Here is a 24801-nt window from a genome sequence, read left to right as displayed (position 1 = left end):
TGTGAAAGATTCATCTGATATTTATAGGCTACTGAGATTGTTAAAGTTTGAATATTTCAGATGATAATAACTGATTATTAGTTGTCTGAAATTAAATAAATTAAACTGTTATTTTCCTAAATTAAATCAGAATTTAAGATATATCTGGACTGATTTCAAGCTTTGTTCATGGGAGAGACAAACTGTTAATATAAGGAGTTACAAGAGTTATCTGATTTAATTTCAGGAGTTATAACTGTTTAATTTTTATGCAATGAACATGGACTCTTTTTTGAGCCAGATTCATCAAGTGGAGTTACAAAAAGGGTTTAAATTCAGAATTAAAATCAAATTTAATTTGATTTTCTTGTTGGACGGATTTACCCTTACTTCTAGCCTATAAATAGAGAGTTAAATTCAGTTTCTCAACTCACACTCTTTACAATTAGAATTCACTCCCTAAGTGTTTTCTAAAGTTGTTCTCTCTGTGCTTTCCGATCAGAAGTGCAATACCACTAGCAGTCCACTCCGGTTTCGGGTGTATGGAATTCGGAGCGACCATGTTAACATTGGGGGACGGTCCGCCTATTGCAGCGATTACACACATCGGGGCGAATTCGTTTCTAATGCAGTGGTTAATACCACGACACGGTTAATTGGTTCTTTGTTTACATATTTCAATATATATTTTTCCAGTCAATGCTAATGCCTCGTTTTGCAGTAGTCTATTTTACCAACAATTTAGAAACGAATTCGAACTGTTGCATGATATTTGTAAAAGGAACGATGAAACTACATGTTGGATTCGAGTTTGTAAGTGTGAACTCAAATGTCGGTTTAACCTTGCATCAAAGTGGTACGTAATATTTTGATATAGATTATTATTATCGTGGTTCGATGCAGCCTGATGCAAGTGACGATGCCATGAATTTGAGTGGTTTCTATGTTTTAATGCTTGAATTATTAATATTTATGTGCTTTCAATGTTTTAAATATTAGCTATTATTTGGTGTAACATTATGCTTAATGATTTTAAGATGGATATACCTTAGGTACATTTGAAAGCAATTATAAATATTTTAACTACAATCAACGTCCTATAATAAATGCTTTATGAAGTTTAAAAGATAACAATTTTATTATTAATTTGTAGTTTTAATGTTGTGTTATAAGCTTTTGTGCATGATAATATGTTATCATGATTAATCTGGAATGTTGGTGTTTAATGTACATCGGTTGAGTATACATTAGTAGTATTTTTTTTAATTGATGATTCATTTGAATTTTAAATGGATTAATATTTGAATAAAAAATTAAAAATATTCATGTGAGTTGTGAATAGATATTTATTAGAAATTATAGCACTTTAAATGCTATTGTGAAGAATGGATGTACATAAATTATAAAATTTATAGTGGTAACTTATGTAAATAAATGTTTTTGACGTTTGCATTGTTTGCATTGTTTGCATTTATAAGTGCATAATAATATATTAATCATGTGGGTTGATAGATTAATATTATATTAATACATCATCAATATGATAATCTTTGAATAATATTTACATGTTCTATCATGTGTTAGTTAAGTGAATAGTGATGACTGATTCATGAGAAGATATGTAATTATTTAATTATGTTTTGAGGAAATTAGTATGACACTTGAAAATCAAGGTGAAATAATTATAAATTATTTTATCATACTAATAATTTCATTTGCGAAATTTATTAAAGACAACATGATAGTTGTAATTTTGGAGAATCGCGAAGATGATGATGTTGAACGAGAATATTCTTCAAACCGAATAGTTATTAAATTCGGGTTTGATTCCATAATTTCTTGAAGATAAGGAACCCAAATCCTAAAGATAAGGATCTTGTCACTATCAATAAATTATTTTAATTATTGTTAGTAAATTAATTTCGTGACTAACCATGTATATTCTTCATTTGACTTTAGAAGATACAAAATAGATGTTGGTTCAGATGAAGTGATTGTCACGATGAATTTTGGGATCATGTTGATTAAAAATGATGATGCAAAGAATGAAGTTGTATGCATGGTGAACAAGTCTATTTGGAATTGTGATTCTACCTACGAGGTCGGATTATTTATACTTGTTGCCTGTTAATTCATGCCTTTTAAATACATGAATTAGATTGCATGAGCCTTTAAGATAGTCTTTAAAACTCGGTGGATACTATGAAATGAGATAAAACCACTAGTAAAGGCTAAGGTAATACTACTAAGGCTAAGGTGATAGTGTGAGGCCAAAAATATATATGCTTAATAAGATACTATTATGAGTAAAAGTATCAAGCATAATTCTTTAAGAAAGCCTTAAGAAAGAGAAAATCTATAAATAATTTATTGGAAAATAGTGTGATGAGTATGAAAGTGCATGTCTAGGATTGGTTCTATGAAGACTTGGTACTTAAGCGTGCCTAGTGCACCACCTCTCTTTCATAGAAACCTACCTGGTGCATTGTTCATTACTATGCTCACTATTCCAATTTATAAAATACTATGACAAGATAAAAACTCTTAAAACTTAGTGCAGAAGTTAAAAGAGTAGAGATTAATTTGGTTGAGTGGAATACCAAATTTAGTCATAGTAAATAAAATATATGATGATCTCTTTAAGGCTAATATGTTGAATATCATGAATGAGAATATGCTAGACACTATTGCTACTAAAAGTGTGTTGTAGCTATTAAATCTCTTTAAGTGATTTTCCTAAGTAGTGGAAAGAAAAGAGATTATTTATTTCATAATGGTTTATGAATTTTAATCTTAATGATTTGTAACTTCTCAAAACTTTGAGAATTATGTGTAAATAAAACTTGAGTTTGTTAAAATATAGTTTTATGGCTAAAACTCATAACAAACTTTACTCTAGTATGAGTGAGTATTTGTTTACACGTTTTACAATACACTTATGGATATCCTAAAATGTTAGAAATGTGGGGTGTCTTAAAATGTAGATTAAATGCATAAACTTAAATAGAAAATATTCTATCAACTTCTTCTAGTATTCCTGCTAGGTCTTCTCAAGAAATTGATTTCGAGACTAGAAGAAGTAAAAGGCTATTTGGACAAAATTTTATCACTTCCTTTATTTCTGAGATAAATGATTTAGACTCTCTTTCTGATCATATAGCTTAAATATTATAAGAGGATCCTAAAAGGCTATAAGATCTATCGATACTAGTTCTAGAAAAGCGCTATTAATGATGAACTAGAATCGATAATGTCTAATCATACTTGAGAATTAGTTTACTTGCCTAGAGGATTTAAACCAATCTGTAACAAATGAATCTTCCAGAAGAAAATGAGACCAGATGGTTTGATCCATTGGTATAAGGCAAGGCTAGTTGTCAAAGGGTTCACTCAAAAGTTTGTTTTAGACTACTTTGATCCTTACTCTCCCGTTATGAACATCTCAATGATCCGTGCATTATTTGCACTAGTCTCCATTCATAAGTTGCGAGTACATCAAATAGATGTTAATACTGCATTTTTGAAAGGAGATCTAGATGAGGAGATCTATATGAGAACAATGGTACAAGAAATTTCATAAAACTATACTTAGTTTTGGTTTTGTTGTGAATGGTTCGGATGCTTGCGTGTATTCGAGGATGTTTGATACTGATTGCGTCATCATAAGTTTTGTATGTTGATGATATGTTGATTTTCAGTTCTAACATTGAGTCCATTAACAAAACATATTGTTTCTTGTCCACTAAATTTGAGATGATGGATCTGGAGAAGTTGATGTAATCATAGGAGTCAAAATTACTGGAAAGGGATTTTCTTTATGTCAAGCACACTATCTTGAGAAAGTGTTAAAGAAATTTGACAGTTTTGATGTCGTCCCTGTTCGAACTCTTGTGACACTAGCATATATCTCTTTAAGAATAAAGGAAGTAGCGTTTCCTAAACAGAATATGCTAAATTAATCGAAATTTTAATGTTCTTAAAGAACTATACTCGGCCTGATATTGCTTATGCTAAGAGTAGACTAAGTAGATATACTCATAATCCGAGTGGTGAACACTGGATTTCTCTTAGACGCTTACTGAAGTATCTTAAGTGTACTTTAGATTGGAAACTTGAGTTTGTTGGCTATCCTGCGGTACTAAAAGGATATTGTGATGCCAACTGGGTTTCTGATAATGATGAGGTAAGCTCTACGAGTGGGTATGTTTTTACTTTAGATTGAGCAACAATTTTGTTAAAATCATCAAAGAAGACATGTATTGCTCGTTCTACCATGGAGTCAGAGTTTATAGCTCTTGACCTAGCTGGGCAAGAAGCCGAGTGGCTTATAAGCTTGTTAGCAAATATTCCGTTGTGGGGAAGACCGACTCCTCCGATTTCATTATTGTGTGATTCACAAACTGCGATAGGTGTGGCTAAGAACCAAGCTTACAATGGTAAGAAAAGACACATTCGCATAAGACATGAATCAGTTAGACACTTAATAAAGAATGGAGTGCTCTCTTTAGAGTATGTGAAGTCGGAAAGGAACCTAGCAGATCCTTGGTCCTAGATTCGTCGAGGGGATGGGCCTAAAGCCCATTGGTTGAGGAATTCATGGTGGATACACAACTTAGTTATCTAAGTTCCATGTGGTCAAACGAAACCATGGAAAGACTCATAGTGCACATTCATACTGCCTATCCCTATGATGAATAATGTGCATGCCCAAGATGAGCTTAATTGCTCTTAATAAATTCATAGCCCAAGCTTTGGGTAGTCTTAGTGAGAAAGACTTGATGAATTTACCGATTTTGGTTGAATATCTATTCTTAATAAGTTCATAACCCAGAGTTGAGTGGGTAGTTCTAATCGCGAAGGACTAGATGAACTTACCGCTTGAGATGATGAGTTTTATTAAACTCTTAATGAATTCAAACCCAAGAGTTTGGGAGTTCTATTGAGAAGGACATATTGAATGGGAGTTCCTAGTGAGAAGGACATATTGAATTCACTAAATTATGAGGTTGAATATTTATTCTTAATGATTTCTTAGCCCAGAGTTTGGGTGGTTCATTAATAATGAACTTGAAGAAAGTCACCATACCCTTTGTGAAGTTGAGCTTTTATAAAAGCTCTTAATTATTTCATATCCATGTTAAGGGTGGTTTATATCGAGATAAACTTGATGAAATAACCTATGTAAGTGAGAAGGGTTAGCCGCCTTCTATGAAAATTGTTGGGCCATTTTTCTAGCACACTTACTAAAATCCTGAGGTAAGATGGCCAAATATATACTTTTGTATATATATATCTTACACATCGAGGACTCAGGTGGATGAAGGGGTCAGTTGTGTGTTATGAGTTTACCCCCATCTTAGAAAGTTCCAGACTAGTTTCACTTACCTAAGAGAATGATTGCTCATCATCACTATGTGCAAGTTCCAGATACGTTCATTAGTGCTTAAGCAACTAATCTTGCTATTGCTCTTCTGGAAAGATTGTTTTCGAGTTTTAGAAGAATTCTTTCGTAATAGTGGGGGAATGTTGGTAATGCTCAATCCCACATAGAGTTGGAAATACTAGTGGGAATGGTATTTAAGGTTTACATTCTCCATTCCCTTGTTGAGTGATAGAGAACAAGGCATGATAATGTGTCTTTGACATATCCTCACGAATACTATCTTTTTAGAGAAAATTCATAAGGAATTTTTCTCCGAAAGATTAAATGAAAAATGTGAAAGATTCATCTAATATTTATAGGCTACTGAGACTGTTAAAGTTTGAATATTTCAGATGATAATAACCGATTACTAGTTGTCTGAAATTAAATAAATTAAACTGTTATTTTCCAAAATTAAATCAGAATTTAAGATATATATGGACTGATTTCAAGCTTTGTTCATGGGAGAGACAAACTGTTAATATCAGGAGTTACATGAGTTATTTGATTTAATTTCAGGAGTTATAACTGTTTAATTTTTATGTAATGAACATGGACTCTTTTTTGAGCCAGATTCATCAAGAGGAGTTACAAAAAGGGTTTAAATTCATAATTAAAATCAAATTTAATTTGATTTTCTTGTTGGACGGATTTACCCTTACTTCTAGCCTATAAATAGAGAGCTAAATTCAACTTCTCAACTCACACTCTTTACAATTAGAATTCACTCTCCAAGTGTTTTCTAAAGTTGTTCTCTCCGTGCTTTCCGATCAGAAGTGCAATACCACCATCAGTCCACTCCGATTTCGGGTGTACGGAATTCGGAGCGACCGTGTTAACCTCGGGGGACGGTCCGCCTACTGCAGCGATTACACACATCGGGGCGAATTCGTTTCTAGGGTAGTGGTTAATACCACGACACGGTTAATTGGTTATTTGTTTACATATTTCAATATATATTTTTCCAGTCAATGGTAATGCCTCGTTTTGCAGTAGTCTATTTTACCAACAGTGTCAAGGGTCCATTATTGATTGAAGGCAGAGTTTCATATCGGACATTGTAAGATTAAGGTCGATTGCATCGTGAACCTGCCTGCAGTGGTAGTGGTGCTGGGTGAACATATCTTGTAACATCCCAAAAGCCGGATCAGTGACTAAAATGTAAATTTTGGAAACTGTGTGCTCAATTTTGAAATAAGTTAAAAGTGTTGGGATTTAAGTAAAGAATTTTGATGATGGATTGAATAGCATAGATGGATAATTAAAGGGGCAATTTAGTCTTTTCAGCTTAAAGGATATTTTGTATTTCCTTTAAATACAGGTGAGATACGTGGGTTTTGGGAGAGTTCTGGAAGCCTTCTTCTTGCTCTCTTCTTCTTCTTCTCGTAGCTCCAGCTTAAAGGTAAGTTTGATTTTTAACTGTTAATTTCTGGAATTTATAAGTTGGTTTTGAATCTTTGGGGGGTTATATAAGCTTAAGGAAAGCTTGTATAAACTTAAAACATCAAGAAGGGAGAATTAGAAAGGAATTTCTATTAAAAGATTAGAAATGAAATTTTGATATAGAAAGGTTTTTGAAATTCTAAGGATGAATTTGACTTGTCATCAATCTAATTAAGAAGTATAAAGTGTTAGAATTGGATTTAGAACACATTGAAAATTGGTATGATTTTTTGAATCTCGTATGGAATATAGGATTTTGAGGTTTAAGATGAAATAAATGAATATAGATTGGTTTAAGTATGTGTACTAGAGTTAAGAATGAAAAGGGGATGATATATGAAGTGTTTGAGAGGAAATGAAGTAATTTTCGGGTTAAAAATATGATTTCTGGGCAAGGGGAATCGGTACCCATTCAAGGGGAACCGATACCCCTTCAAACGACAAAATTTCCAGAATGTCATGAGGGAATCGATACCCCCTCAGTAGGGAACCGATTCCCCCTAAAGGAAAAATGGGAATATTGGTTTAATAAGTTCGTTTAAGTTGCTAGTATCTAATTAAAAGGTGTAGGTATCTAATGATTACCTCGAAATGTACATTTATATAGATTCTACGCATAAAGAAATTCCGGAACGTTTGGCAAGTAAGATTGATCAAGGGAAAGATAAGAGATTGGAATTGACTAGTGAGGCCAGGTGAGTGCATATTCAATAGTATACGATGTGCGATGGGAATAAGACTTGCGATGAGTCTATTTCCTAAAGTGTTACACATGAATTCATGATTAAAGGCATGAGTGGAATATGCATGTATGTATGCTTGATTATATGGATTGATCTGTTCTTTTATGTGTTGGATGATAAAGTATAAGTAATTCCATAAGAAAGGTTATGAATTATATGAGATATAAACTATGTGATCATAGTAAAATATAATTATTATTATATGATAAGTGAAATAAGCTGGATAATATTGATCTATAGGATGAAGTGAGAATAGTACACTAACTAGGAGATTTGAACATAAATGATAAGATGAACATATAAGATAAGCTAGATGGGAAAGATTTATATGTTTAAATAAAACTATAACACATGGGTTGTATGATAGAAAATTATGAAGTTATATGAGAAGATTATAGGAGTTATATGAAATTGAATTAAGTAAACAGATTAGATTATATATAGAGAAATAATAGAAGTGAGATATGTTTATAAGTCTGCCCTAGATGAATATGAATACGAAATATAAGAGTGCTATATGATTTATATTAGGATAATCTTGAGGATATATATATATAGATAGATATGAAATGAAATGAAATGAGTTATATGAATACACAATTATGTGATGAAATGGTGGATTACCTGAACATGTGAATATATATATATATATATCTAAGAGAAGGCATAAGATTAAGATATAAGCAATGTGACTATAAATATATGTGCTCTAAGTGATATGACTTATAAGTATTTCTATTATAATGTTACACGATATGTTATGTATGTTAAAGGAATTATGTGATGGTATAAGAATTGATATGAAATATATATGTGAAAACAAGTATATGTTATGAGACAAAACTTATGATTATAAGCTACGTGAAAGTGTTCCTATCTGTTATATGAAGTATATGATCATATGTGAACAAGATATGATGAGTATGTGTACATGAATAAAGGTGATTGGGTGAGAAATGATAGAAATTATATGAAAACATGACATATGTGACATGTGAATTATATGGAAATGATATACGTGTAAGTGAACTACGTGACTATGTGATCATATGAAAAGAAGCTATGTGATAAGTGATATGTGAAAGTGAATTACAAGTTTATGTGAATATTTGAAATGAAATAAATGATAACGCCCATGTTATGTGTCATGAGAGCTAGGGGTATAGTTGGCATGCCAAGAGTCGAGGGTCTACGCGGTTCTTCGGGACATATGCATATTCTTTGGAACATGTGTGAAGTCTGGAAAGACACATACTTGATCCCTAGCATATGTATATGATTCTTAAAGAATTATATGTGGTCCTTATGGACATTATTATATGGCACTACGGTGCAATTCTACGCGGTTCTTCGGGACATATGTATATTCTTTGGAACATGTGTGAAGTCTGGAAAGACACATACTTGATCCCTAGCATATGTATATGATTCTTAAAGAATTCTATGTGGTCCTTATGGACATCATTATATGACACTACGGTGCAATTCTACGGGGCACTTCGGTGCATTTATACGAGCTGTGGTGACAGCATAGTGCACAACCTCTATAGACTCATATCGATAGTTCTCACATATGTACATGGGCTAATCCAGAGATATGAACAAATATAAGTTAGTGGTATGATAAATGCTATAGAAATGATATGATGTTGTGTGTGTATAGTGTTTGATTGAAAAAGTATGTGATTATATGATAAACTGTTAATGATGAATTATGTGTATGTATGTATTTACTGCAATTAATCTGATATGATTTTATACGATATGAAAAATGCATGGAATTGCTATAACATGATAGAACAGAACATGCATGTATCAATATATGTTTTAAAGTGCATTATAAGTTGTTATGCCTCACTAAGTCTTCGACTTAGCGTGTGATTGTTTCACACGTAGGTTTCGAGAAGAGTAAGGAGTGATGCGGAGCAAGACAGGTCAGTTTTCCTTACCAAAAGATCAGATCAGAAATATTTGACAAAGTATGTATTTGGTTATGTATAAAGTGTTGGCATGTAATAAGTCATTAAGTACGAGCACTCTGATAAAGTCTTTATTTTGATTTAAATAAAGTTTTAAAAATTTTCCCGGGATTTTTCTTAAGAGTCAAGGTTTGAAAAGTCAATGTGACACTTCGGAATCGTATCCGGGTCGGATACGAGTTGGGGGTGTTACATTTAATGGTATCAGAGCCATGGTTTAGCCGATTCTCGGCATAAACCGAAGTCTAAAATGTCATAAAAGGTGTACATGCCAACATAGATTGAAAAATTTCTGATCTGATAGTGTAAGGAATACGTTGTCTTGCTAATAAAACAAGAATAGTTTATTACAGTAGAAATCCGATCGTGATAATTTCGAAGTAAGTGAAAGGTGATATTCCTGATTGTGATAGCTATTCACTTGCTCTGGCCAGGCAGGATGAAGAGCGGACACCTCAGGAAATGCCTAGTAAGATCAAAAGTTGATTTCAGAAAGCTGAAATCATATCTGAATAATGATAGAAAATTTTCATCGTTTGGAATCGGAAAAACGATGTAGAGTAGTTTTGCTATTATGTGAATAAGATAGAAGATGGTGAACGGGTGTCACCATAAGAATGTTAAAAAGATCTAATGACGTGATGATTACGTATAGAAGAACTCAAGGATAAGTGCATCAGTGACAAGCGTATAAGATGTATAAGTCAGAGCTTATGAGTTTGAAACGAAGTGATAATATTGCGCATAAACAAGAGTATGTTTATGATAAGGGTTTGCAGTTAAGATGGAAAGAGTTAGCATTGGCTAACTAGAGTATGTGATAAAAATGTACTGGAATTATAAGATTATAAGATATTGTCAGGATATGATAACCAGATCTGCAATGGATCTGGATATAGTTGCATATTTGGATCATAGTAATGAGGTATAGTAAAGGAAAAGGAAGTAAGAATTTGTATATTTAAGTAAAGCTGAGGATTGATAAGAAGAGTTTGAGAATGTGTATATCGATGATCAGATTATAGGACATAGGAAGTCAGAATGTTGAGTTTGAGCAAAAGAAATTTCAGGGTGTATGAGAATAGAGGTGAAATTGATAAGTGGAGTAAGCGAATTTTGAGATAATCTAGATTGGAAAGGATGTATATGATTGGTATAATAGGGCTTGTGCCCTAGATTTAACAAAAGTTATTATCTAACGGTCAGAGTAAAGGTGCTAGAGTTTTAAGAGTGGAGGAAAGATATAGTGGAGTTAATTGATTATGATGTGAATTTGAATATAGTTGTATATTCTGAGCAGATAGCTATGATGTAGAAACAGAAATAAGTATTTGCATGGAACCTTCAGGAAGGAAATACAAGTATAATAAATGATAAAGAATGAAGCTATGTATAAGAAATGGGTTATCAGAGTAATGAGGATGCAATGAAGATTGGTACATAAAGATGAGTATAAGTGATAAGACCAGAGTATGTGAATATGAAAGGAAATATATGATTGATGTATAAGGAATAAGGAATAAAGAAACGAAAGGGATTCATTTAAAAGAATCAGATACGATAAATATGGAAGTATAGAGAACAATTTTGATATAGAAATAAGACAAGTGTGCAAGGTGATGTGAAAATATTGTTTGATTCCTTAAAGTATATGTTTAATCACATTGAAGAAGATCTAAAGTTGTGTTTTGGTCAAATGATGACGAAATACAAGTTTGGTATGGTTATGAGGTAATTAGAGAGTTATGAAGAAATAGATGGATTTATGATATAGAGTAATGAGATGGATGTACTGTCAACGTGATGAGTGACATTATATGGAATTTTAGAAAGGTCAAAGGAAAAATGCATAATCGAATGAGAGAAAAGACAACAATGGATTGGTATTACTGGTTATTATTTATATGATAAGCAACAGAAGAGGAATGTATAAACGAAAAAGATCGTTGGAAACTTAAGGATTGAAAAGTAAGTTTCTTATGATGACAAGAAAGAATAAGTCAGGGAAGCAACATAAGAACATTAGAAGATATGTTCTTACTAAGATGTTCAGTGAAAATTCGAGGGCGAATTTTCTTATAAGGATGGGAGATTTGTAACATCCCAAAAGCCGGATCAGTGACTAAAATGTAAATTTTGGAAACTGTGTGCTCAATTTTGAAATAAGTTAAAAGTGTTGGGATTTAAGTAAAGAATTTTGATGATGGATTGAATAGCATAGATGGATAATTAAAGGGGCAATTTAGTCTTTTCAGCTTAAAGGATATTTTGTATTTCCTTTAAATACAGGTGAGATACGTGGGTTTTGGGAGAGTCCTGGAAGCCTTCTTCTTGCTCTCTTCTTCTTCTTCTCGTAGCTCCAGCTTAAAGGTAAGTTTGATTTTTAACTGTTAATTTCTGGAATTTATAAGTTGGTTTTGAATCTTTGGGGGGGTTATATAAGCTTAAGGAAAGCTTGTATAAACTTAAAACATCAAGAAGGGAGAATTAGAAAGGAATTTCTATTAAAAGATTAGAAATGAAATTTTGATATAGAAAGGTTTTTGAAATTCTAAGGATGAATTTGACTTGTCATCAATCTAATTAAGAAGTATAAAGTGTTAGAATTGGATTTAGAACACATTGAAAATTTGGTATGATTTTTTGAATCTCGTATGGAATATAGGATTTTGAGGTTTAAGATGAAATAAATGAATATAGATTGGTTTAAGTATGTGTACTAGAGTTAAGAATGAAAAGGGGATGATATATGAAGTGTTTGAGAGGAAATGAAGTAATTTTCGGGTTAAAAATATGATTTCTGGGCAAGGGGAATCGGTACCCATTCAAGGGGAACCGATACCCCTTCAAACAACAAAATTTCCAGAATGTCATGAGGGAATCGATACCCCCTCAGTAGGGAACCGATTCCCCCTAAAGGAAAAATGGGAATATTGGTTTAATAAGTTCGTTTAAGTTGCTAGTATCTAATTAAAAGGTGTAGGTATCTAATGATTACCTCGAAATGTACATTTATGTAGATTCTACGCATAAAGAAATTCCGGAACGTTTGGCAAGTAAGATTGATCAAGGGAAAGATAAGAGATTGGAATTGACTAGTGAGGCCAGGTGAGTGCATATTCAATAGTATACGATGTGCGATGGGAATAAGACTTGTGATGAGTCTATTTCCTAAAGTGTTACACATGAATTCATGATTAAAGGCATGAGTGGAATATGCATGTATGTATGCTTGATTATATGGATTGATATGTTCTTTTATGTGTTGGATGATAAAGTATAAGTAATTCCATAAGAAAAGTTATGAATTATATGAGATATAAACTATGTGATCATAGTAAAATATAATTATTATTATATGATAAGTGAAATAAGCTGGATAATATTGATCTATAGGATGAAGTGAGAATAGTACACTAACTAGGAGATTTGAACATAAATGATAAGATGAACATATAAGATAAGCTAGATGGGAAAGATTTATATGTTTAAATAAAACTATAACACATGGGTTGTATGATAGAAAATTATGAAGTTATATGAGAAGATTATAGGAGTTATATGAAATTGAATTAAGTAAACAGATTAGATTATATAGAGAAATAATAGAAGTGAGATATGTTTATAAGTCTGCCCTAGATGAATATGAATACGAAATATAAGAGTGCTATATGATTTATATTAGGATAATCTTGAGGATATATATATAGATAGATATGAAATGAAATGAAATGAGTTATATGAATACACAATTATGTGATGAAATGGTGGATTACCTGAACATGTGAATATATATATATATATCTAAGAGAAGGCATAAGATTAAGATATAAGCAATGTGACTATAAATATATGTGCTCTAAGTGATATGACTTATAAGTATTTCTATTATAATGTTACACGATATGTTATGTATGTTAAAGGAATTATGTGATGGTATAAGAATTGATATGAAATATATATGTGAAAACAAGTATATGTTATGAGACAAAACTTATGATTATAAGCTACGTGAAAGTGTTCCTATCTGTTATATGAAGTATATGATCATATGTGAACAAGATATGATGAGTATGTGTACATGAATAAAGGTGATTGGGTGAGAAATGATAGAAATTATATGAAAACATGACATATGTGACATGTGAATTATATGGAAATGATATACGTGTAAGTGAACTACGTGACTATGTGATCATATGAAAAGAAGCTATGTGATAAGTGATATGTGAAAGTGAATTACAAGTTTATGTGAATATTTGAAATGAAATAAATGATAACGCCCATGTTATGTGTCATGAGAGCTAGGGGTATAGTTGGCATGCCAAGAGTCGAGGGTCTACGCGGTTCTTCGGGACATATGTATATTCTTTGGAACATGTGTGAAGTCTGGAAAGACACATACTTGATCCCTAGCATATGTATATGATTCTTAAAGAATTCTATGTGGTCCTTATGGACATTATTATATGGCACTACGGTGCAATTCTACGCGGTTCTTCGGGACATATGTATATTCTTTGGAACATGTGTGAAGTCTGGAAAGACACATACTTGATCCCTAGCATATGTATATGATTCTTAAAGAATTCTATGTGGTCCTTATGGACATCATTATATGACACTACGGTGCAATTCTACGGGGCACTTCGGTGCATTTATACGAGCTGTGGTGACAGCATAGTGCACAACCTCTATAGACTCATATCGATAGTTCTCACATATGTACATGGGCTAATCCAGAGATATGAACAAATATAAGTTAGTGGTATGATAAATGCTATAGAAATGATATGATGTTGTGTGTGTATAGTGTTTGATTGAAAAAGTATGTGATTATATGATAAACTGTTAATGATGAATTATGTGTATGTATGTATTTACTGCAATTAATCTGATATGATTTTATACGATATGAAAAATGCATGGAATTGCTATAACATGATAGAACAAAACATGCATGTATCAATATATGTTTTAAAGTGCATTATAAGTTGTTATGCCTCACTAAGTCTTCGACTTAGCGTGTGATTGTTTCACACGTAGGTTTCGAGAAGAGTAAGGAGTGATGCGGAGCAAGACAGGTCAGTTTTCCTTACCAAAAGATCAGATCAGAAATATTTGACAAAGTATGTATTTGGTTATGTATAAAGTGTTGGCATGTAATAAGTCATTAAGTACGAGCACTCTGATAAAGTCTTTATTTTGATTTAAATAAAGTTTTAAAAATTTTCCCGGGATTTTTCTTAAGAGTCAAGGTTTGAAAAGTCAATGTGACACTTCGGAATCGTATCCGGGTCGGATACGAGTTGGGGGTGTTACATATCTTATTGAGTATGGGTGATTACTTCTTGAGTGAATGGAAGAGCCGTTGATGTTTCATATTTATCTTTGCCTCCATCTGAGTCTGTCAATTTCAGCAAGTGTGGCTTTCCACGACTCTGGGCTAGTGTTCGTTTAAGCTCTGGTTGCGGGTGATGTTTGTTTGATGTGTTGGGCTGGAGTTTGGTTTGTGTGATGTTTCAACTTTGTGTTTTTTATTTGGATTATTACCACCTCAAGGCACACTCTTTTTTCTCCATTTAGAATTAGGGAGGTTTTTTAATGAGATCCTTGAAGTGGTGTACTTTGTAACCGTTCTTAATACAAAGTACCCTCTTTCAAAAAAAAAAACTTCTAGGTACAAGTCTTCGTATTACCAATTTTGTTTCCTTGTTTTTCTATTTACTAATTATAATATGATATATAAAATATGTTAAAAATTATTGTCAAATTTAAGGTAGGCCTAACTCTCATTCTAAATTTCAAGGTTAATCTATTTTCAAGTCAAATTTAATTTATTTTGTCTGTTTTTGATTTGAAAATTAAATTTATTTAATTAAATTAAATTAATTAAATTTATGACATACCTACTCTTACTCTAGGACTCAGGTTTGATCTTGTCTTCGAATCAAATTTAATTTATTTTATCTGTTTTTTATTTGTAAATCAAATTTATTTAATTAAATTAAAACACGAACCAAGCAAACTCATTGATAAAAAAATTATTATTATTCATGAGGTCCCAAATTCGAGCACCATAAATATCAAGAGTATGAGCATTTAATTTCAAATGGTTGAGAGATATTGAACACAAAATACTTTGTATTTACCTTAAACAAATAAAAAAACTAAAATTAAGATCAAATTGATTAAATGTGTATGCAATGAAAACTAAATATATAAATATTTCTAGCTACCACGTTAGTCATTCCATCAAATATTAACAACAAGTAACTTGATTAACAATGTTTAAATAGTATCCCTTATAATTAAGTGATCATTGGTGTACTTTATCTTAAAGTTAATATCACTTAAAAATTTTAAAAATATCTTTTCCTTCTAAAAATCTGTTTACTTAAATTATATATATATATTTGTGTGTGTGGGTGGTATGGTATAATCTAATATAAACAATTTATAAAAAAATGTCATTAAAGCACTAATTACTTGTAGACTATAAATGGTCTAATGATATAGAAGCATTAATCATGAGACGAACATAACTCCAAGAAATAAAGGATCTTACAACTTTTCACCTGCGTTTTATTCACCACAAAAAACAAAACTTGCCTTGTCCCCCAGAACTTTGCACATATCAAATATTCAGGGGGGGGGGGAACCTACAACACTGTCAGATCACAGGTGAAAGGAGGTGCAAGAGGTACAGTATCATGGAAGTCTTCTCCGATGGTTTCGAATTAACAAAACAAAACAAGTTAAAAAAGATGATAAAATGACATGGATTAAATCAGTTTTAATCTTGTGAGGTTTTCGACGAAGTCTGCAATGAATGTGGTAAAGCAACATGTTCGAATGGATCGTCTGAATTCTTAGTTTCCAAGTTCTGATGTTTCTTGCTCACGGGGTTGGCTTTTCGTGCCCAATCAGGAAGTCTCGATGGCAAAGGAGCTTCGGACAAATGGACTGTTGGTGGCATTCTTTGATATGCTAGAAGAGATGTACCGAACACAGGTAAAGGAAGGCTTGGAGCATAAGGATATCCCAAATAAGGGTGATCGAATCTGCATGTTGGCCCGTACTTGCACAATCCATACATACTGTAGCTAGAACATACAGCTTGCCCCTACATACAAAGAACAACAAATCAAACAATTATTTAGCACGAGTATTTATTATCAAAAGTGAGTTCCCCCCCCCCAAAAAAAAAAAAAACCTACTTATAACTGACGAAAATGGAAACTGGCATATGAATTCCCGGGTCGATATTTAGTACCCATACCTAATCATGTAAAAATACACACGAAACTTACAGGTCTCGAAGGAAGTCCAAGAGGGCCAACACTATTAATGGCTGAATTTGCAATCCTCTCCTTTGGATGATGGTACTTGCAATCAGATCCATATTTGCAAGTTCCAGTGTTCATATAATACCTACACTCTGGTTGATCAGGTCTTTCAGGATGGTTAGAAGCAGATGTGGATGACAAAAGCATCTGTCCACTAGAACCAGACTCTGTGGGATTCATCGAGTTGTAAGCATAATTGGATCCAAGAACACCAGCTGAAGATACGGCACTCATATTTCCCTGATCAGAGTTAAATTAGTAATGAAGAAAATAAAATGTGGCAAAGGAAAGAAATTCCAATCGGCAAGAGCTACCCATAAACATTGTTTTTCATATAAAAGAAAGAAAGAAATAAAACAAAAGCAAAAATAAACATGCTGTGTGAGGCATGTAGTTGCAGGGATCTGTCAGATATGTACATGAAATATGCAAAGCTGCCATGAGTCACATCTATGTAACTTTGTGGTGATAGACGTGCATGAAATATCAAATACGTATGCAAACACAAATTTGCAGAATACATAGCAACGCTCTCTTTTAGTTTTCCGAAAAGAAACATATAGTAACACATTTAAGACACGATTTTGTTTGTTTTGGATAACAAATACTTGAATAGCAACAAAGTTAATAATTTTAAGTATACATTTCATATATAAAGAAAAGCATTCCTTTCAGACTTCCTCAGTAAACAGCTAAAGAAACAAGTGAGCAAAGATGAAGAGATCTAACGGTCTAACACTTACAACTATGAAAAAGAAAATGTGCCTGATAGTAAGTGAGTTCGTATAAAAGAATGGAGTCAAGACCAGGTAATTTTATCATAACATCTAAATGACATTCACTTCCGGTTAGAACAAGTCATTAACTAGCCATTCGTAGCCAAATGTCAAACAAATTGTCAAATGTAACAGATATGGGATGTAGCAACATCATGAACACTGAAAACAAACAACTAATAAAATGACGTTAGCTGATAAGATGAAAAATCATATCATGAGTCTTTCTAAAAAAACAAAGTAAAAGAAGAAAAACAATAGGACCGACCTTCAGGTCTTAATTACATATGGAAAACGAAAGTTCATAAAGCAATATGTAAACAATAAATACTGTGTAACTTCATTTTAAAAAATGGCAACGTTCACATTATTCTCATATTCAGCGATTGGAAACACGACATTTAATTTGGCAATCAAAAGTTAAATTGAATTGAAAGTCAAGGAGATCAACAAATTGTTTACACTTGCAGAGAACTTTATGGAGCTTGCTTTAGGACAAGTGAAACATTTCACAAGTTAAGAAGTCGGTCCAATATACTTTGCATTTTACACTGTCAAAGAATGGAAAAAGGAAAGCCTCGAATGATGGCACCTTGCAGAAATTAGATTTCATTGACTACATTATATTGGAGCCTGAAGTTCAGAGAAACATTACTCAACAAAAGAAACATTCACTTACAATGTAGGTGCTCCAGCCATTTGCAGGAATTATGTTTTGAGGAGGAGAAACAACAACAGGCATGTAGGTTTGGGTTTGTAAACGCGGGCCAGAGACAAATGGTGCCCTAGGTAATGACAATGAGGGTAATCCACCAGCATACGGCACACCTGTTGGTGGCAAAACTGATGGTCCCACAGGTCCATTTACAGGTAAGCCAGCCCCAGGTGAAACAGGCTGGGGATGATGGAACTTGCATGCAACTCCAAATTTACATGATCCGGTCCTCATGAAATAAGGACAAGATTTTTCATCCTGAAAAATATAAAGCCAGCATGAGACTACATAAGGTCAGGCGAGCACATTAAAGAAGAGAGAAAGAAAGAACCTGTCGCATAGGAAGACCAAGAATGTTAAATGTAACAGGTCCAGCTCCATTCCTGTCCTTTGGATGATGATATTTACATGTGGATCCATATTTGCAAGCTCCTGTCTTTAAAAAGTACTGCAAAGGAGGTTAATGAAAACTACAAAATTAAAAGCTTTCTAAAACAAATGCATTGTTAATCTTGACAAACATATATATATGACAGAGAGACAGCATAGACATATTGTCAAAACAGTTTAGCACTAGATCAAACATATCAACGAAGACCCTGAGCTACATTAGCACACTGGTAAGATTAAGAAGATCATAGTCCCTGCTGTCCACCGGTTAAACATTATCATTGACATTACACCACCCAAAATAAAAGCAACAGTAAAATGATGACTAGCACAATCAAAAACTCCATAATGCCACGTATCATGTTAACAATCTCGCACATCTACACAAAATCATGTATGCTATGTATTCCAAAGTTCAAGTGAATGATAATCCAAGCAATATTCATTCCCCAAAATTTTGTTTCTAATTAAATAACATCTACTTGCATAACCAACCGCATTAGTTGTCTTCCATTTTCTTAGGGAGAGTTAGCAGCACAAAATAGTAACACAAACACCTACTAGAAAAGGAAATTTAAGTAACCGATCTTAAATGAGAAAGTAATAATACCCCACAGTCTGGCTGTCCAACTCTTTCAGGGAGTTCTTCCTGATATTGGCCACCCTGCACCAAAAAATAACATATTGAACCACTACACCATGAGAACAATATCTATGTAAATAAGAATCTGAATCCACGGGTTTTTGATATTGAAATAATCTGTCAGTATATTCAATTCAATTCAATTCAAAAGAAGAACAAAGACTTCATTACCTGAGTATCATAAGCCGGATGATTGAAACGACAATTACTTCCATAACCACATGATCCAGTCCTTAAATAATAAGAACAATCCGGTTCACCAGGACGATCAGGGTACGTGGCTGATTTTGAAACACCCACCTCTTGATTATTAGCATTAATTTTCAACCGCAAAATTGTTTCTGAAAACATAGGGAGAAAAAAGCAGGATCTCGAAATTAATCAAAATTAGAATAACTCAATCTATGTAACAAACTTGATCACATTTAAGAATTGAAGTAACGAACTTTGAAACAAAATTTATGACTACTACAATTTACAACAAAAAAGAAAGAAAATATAAAACAATTGTAGAAGCTCCAATTAAAGAATAACAAACTTTCAAATTAAAGTATACGAAGTTGCTTATTTTTATTTACTGGATAGAAATTTACCCTTTTCACGAGAATTTAAAAACTTTGATCACAATGGAAATTGATCACAGCAAAGAAATTCTAAAATATAAAAACAACAGGGAAAGGTACGAAGCGGCATCAGATCTTTGTATGATTTGAAGTAACAAAGAGCGCACAAAGAATCGGTGCTACCTTCAACGTTATCAGCGGATTGATTCGACACAACATTGTTCTGAACTTGCCGATTATCTGGCATCGGTGGGTGCGGCACAGAATTCTGTGAAACCGTGATCAAAAGGATCAAAAACCAAACAATGAGCAACAAAAGTTAATTTCTGGGCATAAACCAAAGCAAATTTGTCTGGTTTTCAAAAAAAAATAGTTTGATTTCAAATCAAATGATGATGACGACGACGATCAAAATACTGAAACGAGAGAAATTTCGGGGTCTTTTTCTTTTTGTGGAAACAAGGAAAGAGATTATAATGAAACAAAAAAGTGAAATCCTATAAAATATTCCAATTTGATTTTTTTAAATTAAATTATTTTCTCCTGGATTTTTTTTTCAAGTAAGCTTTGAACAGAAAATAAAAGGCTTAATTTACTTTTAAGTGTCTAAACTATAATCAATTTGATTTTGGATGCCTAAAGAATTTTTACTAAAATTAGATCTCTAACGTTTTCTCCACTATACTATAGGTGTCTGATAGTTAAATTTAACCCTTATCTTACATGTACCAAACTTATAAAATTTTAATTTCTTTATTTTTTTAAAAAATATTATTATTAAAAAAAACATTTTTTCGAGAGAAAAAAATGTTCAAATTCCAGTCTTATAAGTATTTTGTGACGTTCTCTACGACATTTGATGACAATTTACGCGGCGTGGTTGGTAGGATTTTGACAATAGCAAGAAGACGTTTAAAATGTCATTGGCGGTGACGATCATGGGTTGACGATGATTGAGACCGAAGACGAGATGAAACGATCACTCACGATTTCTGACTAACTACGGACAACGAGGGTGAACGGATGGTTGGGGTTTGGTCGATGGACGACGACGTTGCGGGGTGGTGACGATGCGCACCACGAATGGCCAGGGAAGACTGATTAGCGATGGCAGCAACTTGTGAGTTGGTTCGATGAAGTTAAACGAGTTTCAAAATCCTACAAGTCATTTTGATATTTTTTTAACATTTGGGTTGTTTTTATAATTTTATTTTTAATAAAAAATTTAAAAAATATGAGTTCAACATGTGTCAATTAACTGTTGAATTTAATAGGCGTTACAACTCAGACATTTAAAAGTGTAACGAAAAAAACGTTATGTACTTATTTCAAATGAAAAATTCTTTAAGCAACTACTGTTAATTTTGGGTATAGTTTATATACTTATTTTTATATTAAGTCAAAATAAAAATTTCTTTTAATCAAAATTTCGAATGAAAAATGTCTTTTTGACATTGTTGCCCACAAGTTCAACTACTCTCCTTGAGTTATTGACCGCAATGGTTTTTTTTAGTTACAGTGACTTGTGTTCTACGAGGAAAGTGATGAGTTAAATCAACTAACCTATCCTATCCTATCCTATCCTATCCTTATTTAAGAAATTTTATGAAAAAATATACACAAAAAATATTTAATAAATTATGTTAAAATTTAGAGTAATTAAAATAAGGGTAAAGTACACAAATGGTCCTCCAATTATATGATATTGCTTTCGTTTGAGATTATATTTTATCATATCTCAATCAGCAGGTTAACGTCCAGCTTACACTGTCGTCAATTTTTTTTAACAAAAAATGACGAGCTTGAAATATAATGAATAGTCGAGTGACCATTTTGTAACTTTTAATAGTCGATTAACTCAACAAAACAATGTCATATAATTGGAGGACCATTTTAAAATTTTAATAGTCAGAAGACTTAATAAAATAATATTCTATAGTTGAATAACCATTTATGTACTTTACCCTTAAAATAATGCTAGATAATACAATTTTATCAAAATCCTCCTTTGCTTAGGTTTTCAAAAAATATTGTTATTATGAAAATTATCGATAACGGCAAATAACTCTGATAAAATTAGTAATGATTTTTAAAATATTTTTTATAGACAAAGAAAATAAAAAATATTTTATTTTTTAATAATATTTAGTTTTAGAATGTTTTAGTAATTATTTTTAATATTATATAAGATATTTGATTTTTTTATTTTAAAATTATCAATCATAATTAAACACGTACTAGAAGAAATTTTAATTTCGTAATATGTCATTCTTATTTAATTACTTTCGAAATATATATGGATTAAATTATTATTTTTAGAATAATAAATTCCCTTAATAAATTAATAATTTGATATGAATTTAATAGATATTTAAACTCAATATTTTGATTCAATTAATAATAAACTAACATTTGGATTGAAATATATACTTTTTTCAACGTATAGTAAAGGGACTAAAACAGATTTTTTTTAGTTTAGTAGACTTTTAATTGTTGAGTGATATAATTTAAATTTAATTTTAGTAAATATGAAACTTTAATTATTTTAAATTAAAGTACTATCTATATAAAAAAATTCTTCAAGTTTTATATATATATATAGTAACATCTTAAATTATTTAAATATCATTGTTTAACTTGGGCCATTAAATAACAAACCTCTTTAAATTATAGTGATCATTTAATAAATTTAGTTTATTAATATTTATTATGTTAATTTAAATCAAATTGTAAATTAAACGTTATGATTAAATTTTGTTCAAAATAATTACAGTGTTCAAGTAAGGAAAAATTACAGTATTTTAAACATAATTGATTACCAAATTAAATTTGTGCAGAAAAACGAGGGTATTTATGTCCTTTTACTTTTATTAGGAAGAGACAGATAAGCGTGAAAGTTACGGCAATAAAAGCTCTTTCTCCTTTTCTTTTTACAATATATATTTTTAAAATATTTTAAATTGAAAAAATCGACACCGTCAAAAGCGTGCGAACTCGGGGGCGTGGATGAGGTCTGAGCCAGTGGATTTGAATCTACGATGGAGTGTGACCCGATATAAAGTTTTCTTATACGGATGTTTCACCCCAACGACGAAACTGCCCCTAACTGTCACATGGTGCACGAAGCAGCTGAAAAGGGATATAACTGTCCTTCCATATTGTTCAGTTATAACGTGGCGCTAAATAAATAACTACATTAATTAATTTATTTCCGCTTATTTTCCTTTTAAACAGAGAGAGAAAAAACTGACACGTCGAAGCTACTGTGATATCCGAATGGGTCGTTGGATTTTCGGAGGAGTGGGACCCACGTTAAAGCATTGTGTTTGTGTGATCTGCACCGAACCCTCGCTGCTTTTCTCGGAAATTTAATGTTAGAACAAATTTTAAACGAAAATTGTTTTTCAGGTTAAAGGTTAAAATGATTTTTTATTAAAAGAATGCAGAAATATTATTTAAAATTAATTCTGAGATTTAATATTAATTAATATTAAAATAGTATTTTATCTGTATATAGTAAATTGAAGGCTTTAATGTACGATTGTCTTCTAAAATATGTCATTTAATTGGGTCTTAAAATATTTTTTAAGACGTTTTGTCCTTTAAAATTTAAATCGCTAGTTGATTTACTTATAGCCGTTAGCTAACTCAGTTAGAAAAAACAATGATAAATTACATATTTAATCACTAAACTATTAATGTGATTTCGTTTTGGTCACTCTACTATTTTTTTTCAAAATTATCACTAAATTTAAGTTTTATTTTGTTTTGGTCACCCAATTTGATTCAATTTATTTTTTAAACTTGTAACATATAAGAATTTATTTATATCACATATTTTTTATTCAATATATAAATTTAGTTTATAATAATAAATAATATTATAACATAAATAATAATAAAATTGGAACGATAAATTCATTTAATTTATAATAACCGACTGAGAACTCATTTCCCTTCAACTTATTTAGCTTCCTAGATTTCATTTTATTTCATTACATTACATGCTGCTGTTTGAATGAATGAAATCGAATATTTGTTGAATTGAGCTCGCAATATCTTCTGCGCTGAACCCAGGTTCACCCGATACATACACATGCAGATGCTTTCACAGGTCGAATCTTAAAGCAGTTGTTTGTTTTTTGTATTTGCAATGATAAAAATTAAGAAAGACAATAAATATATTAATTGTATACCTTAACATTGAAGGAATATAGAACTGTTTGTTGAATGGTGGTGTGAAGGATATTGAGCTGCAAATCTTCGAGAGCAGCCATGGTTTTAGCCAGTTGGCCTGGTGGTCTCCTACACGGGATCTTAATCATTGCATAAAACCTTAAAACCTTCACTTCAACATCGGTCAAGCATGATTTGTTTTCGGCCGTTCCTTCACGGAGTCCTACTCCATTAGCTTGGTTTGATCGTTTGGGAGAGACGACATGGGAGGAAGCAACGGTGGTTGTGGTTGTTAATGTTGTTCAGTCCGCATGGATGTATCTCCCATCTGCCTTGAAGCTTCTCCATACATTCTTCTTCTTTTCTGAGATTCCATACATTGGAATTGTTCTAATTCTCTCTAGGCTTGATCTCCCTATAAAAATCACCCAATACGAATTAAAACAATGGAAAACAAGAGATCGATTCATGAAATAATCGTGTTCGATCGAGAGATTACCCTTTGAACTGCCTAGCATGAGGGATCTCAGGACTCGAAGATACTCATTCATTTGCTTTCTTCGACTTCTTTCCATAGCTATATGTGAGTCATCCTTTGGCTTTCAATTTCTTCACTTATTTTG

General features: G+C 32.0%; 1 protein-coding gene and 1 long non-coding RNA gene across 3 annotated transcripts; one reads left to right on the top strand and one right to left on the bottom strand.

Annotated features, from left to right (window-relative positions):
- Window positions 1-11125: 11125 nt before the first annotated feature.
- Window positions 11126-18887, top strand: LOC120114014. Its single transcript, XR_005515354.1, has 3 exons — window positions 11126-11138; window positions 11396-11399; window positions 18710-18887. It is a non-coding gene; the product is annotated as an uncharacterized LOC120114014 (long non-coding RNA).
- LOC120114013 (zinc finger CCCH domain-containing protein 3-like) lies at window positions 16126-20500 on the bottom strand. Of its 2 annotated transcripts, XM_039135045.1 has the most exons (7): window positions 20186-20496; window positions 19611-19780; window positions 19407-19460; window positions 18738-18854; window positions 18371-18664; window positions 16880-17155; window positions 16126-16692 (listed from the first exon to the last, which is right to left on the bottom strand). In XM_039135045.1, the coding sequence occupies exons 1-7, from the start codon at window positions 20247-20249 to the stop codon at window positions 16363-16365; spliced, it is 1305 nt and encodes a 434-aa protein (XP_038990976.1). In that variant the 5' UTR covers window positions 20250-20496; the 3' UTR covers window positions 16126-16362. The 2 variants fall into 2 exon arrangements, with proteins under 2 accessions (XP_038990976.1, XP_038990977.1); XM_039135046.1 differs by lacking the exon at window positions 19407-19460 and having other exon boundaries at window positions 20186-20500.
- Between the last annotated feature and the right edge of the window lie 4301 nt (window positions 20501-24801).

This window comes from Hibiscus syriacus, unplaced genomic scaffold (genome assembly GCF_006381635.1).
Source record: "Hibiscus syriacus cultivar Baekdansim isolate YM2019G1 unplaced genomic scaffold, ASM638163v2 tig00110216_pilon, whole genome shotgun sequence".
In the NCBI taxonomy this organism is placed as follows: domain Eukaryota; kingdom Viridiplantae; phylum Streptophyta; class Magnoliopsida; order Malvales; family Malvaceae; genus Hibiscus; species Hibiscus syriacus.
Note: the sequence above shows the minus strand (reverse complement) of the source record. Positions and strands in the feature narration are given on the sequence as shown.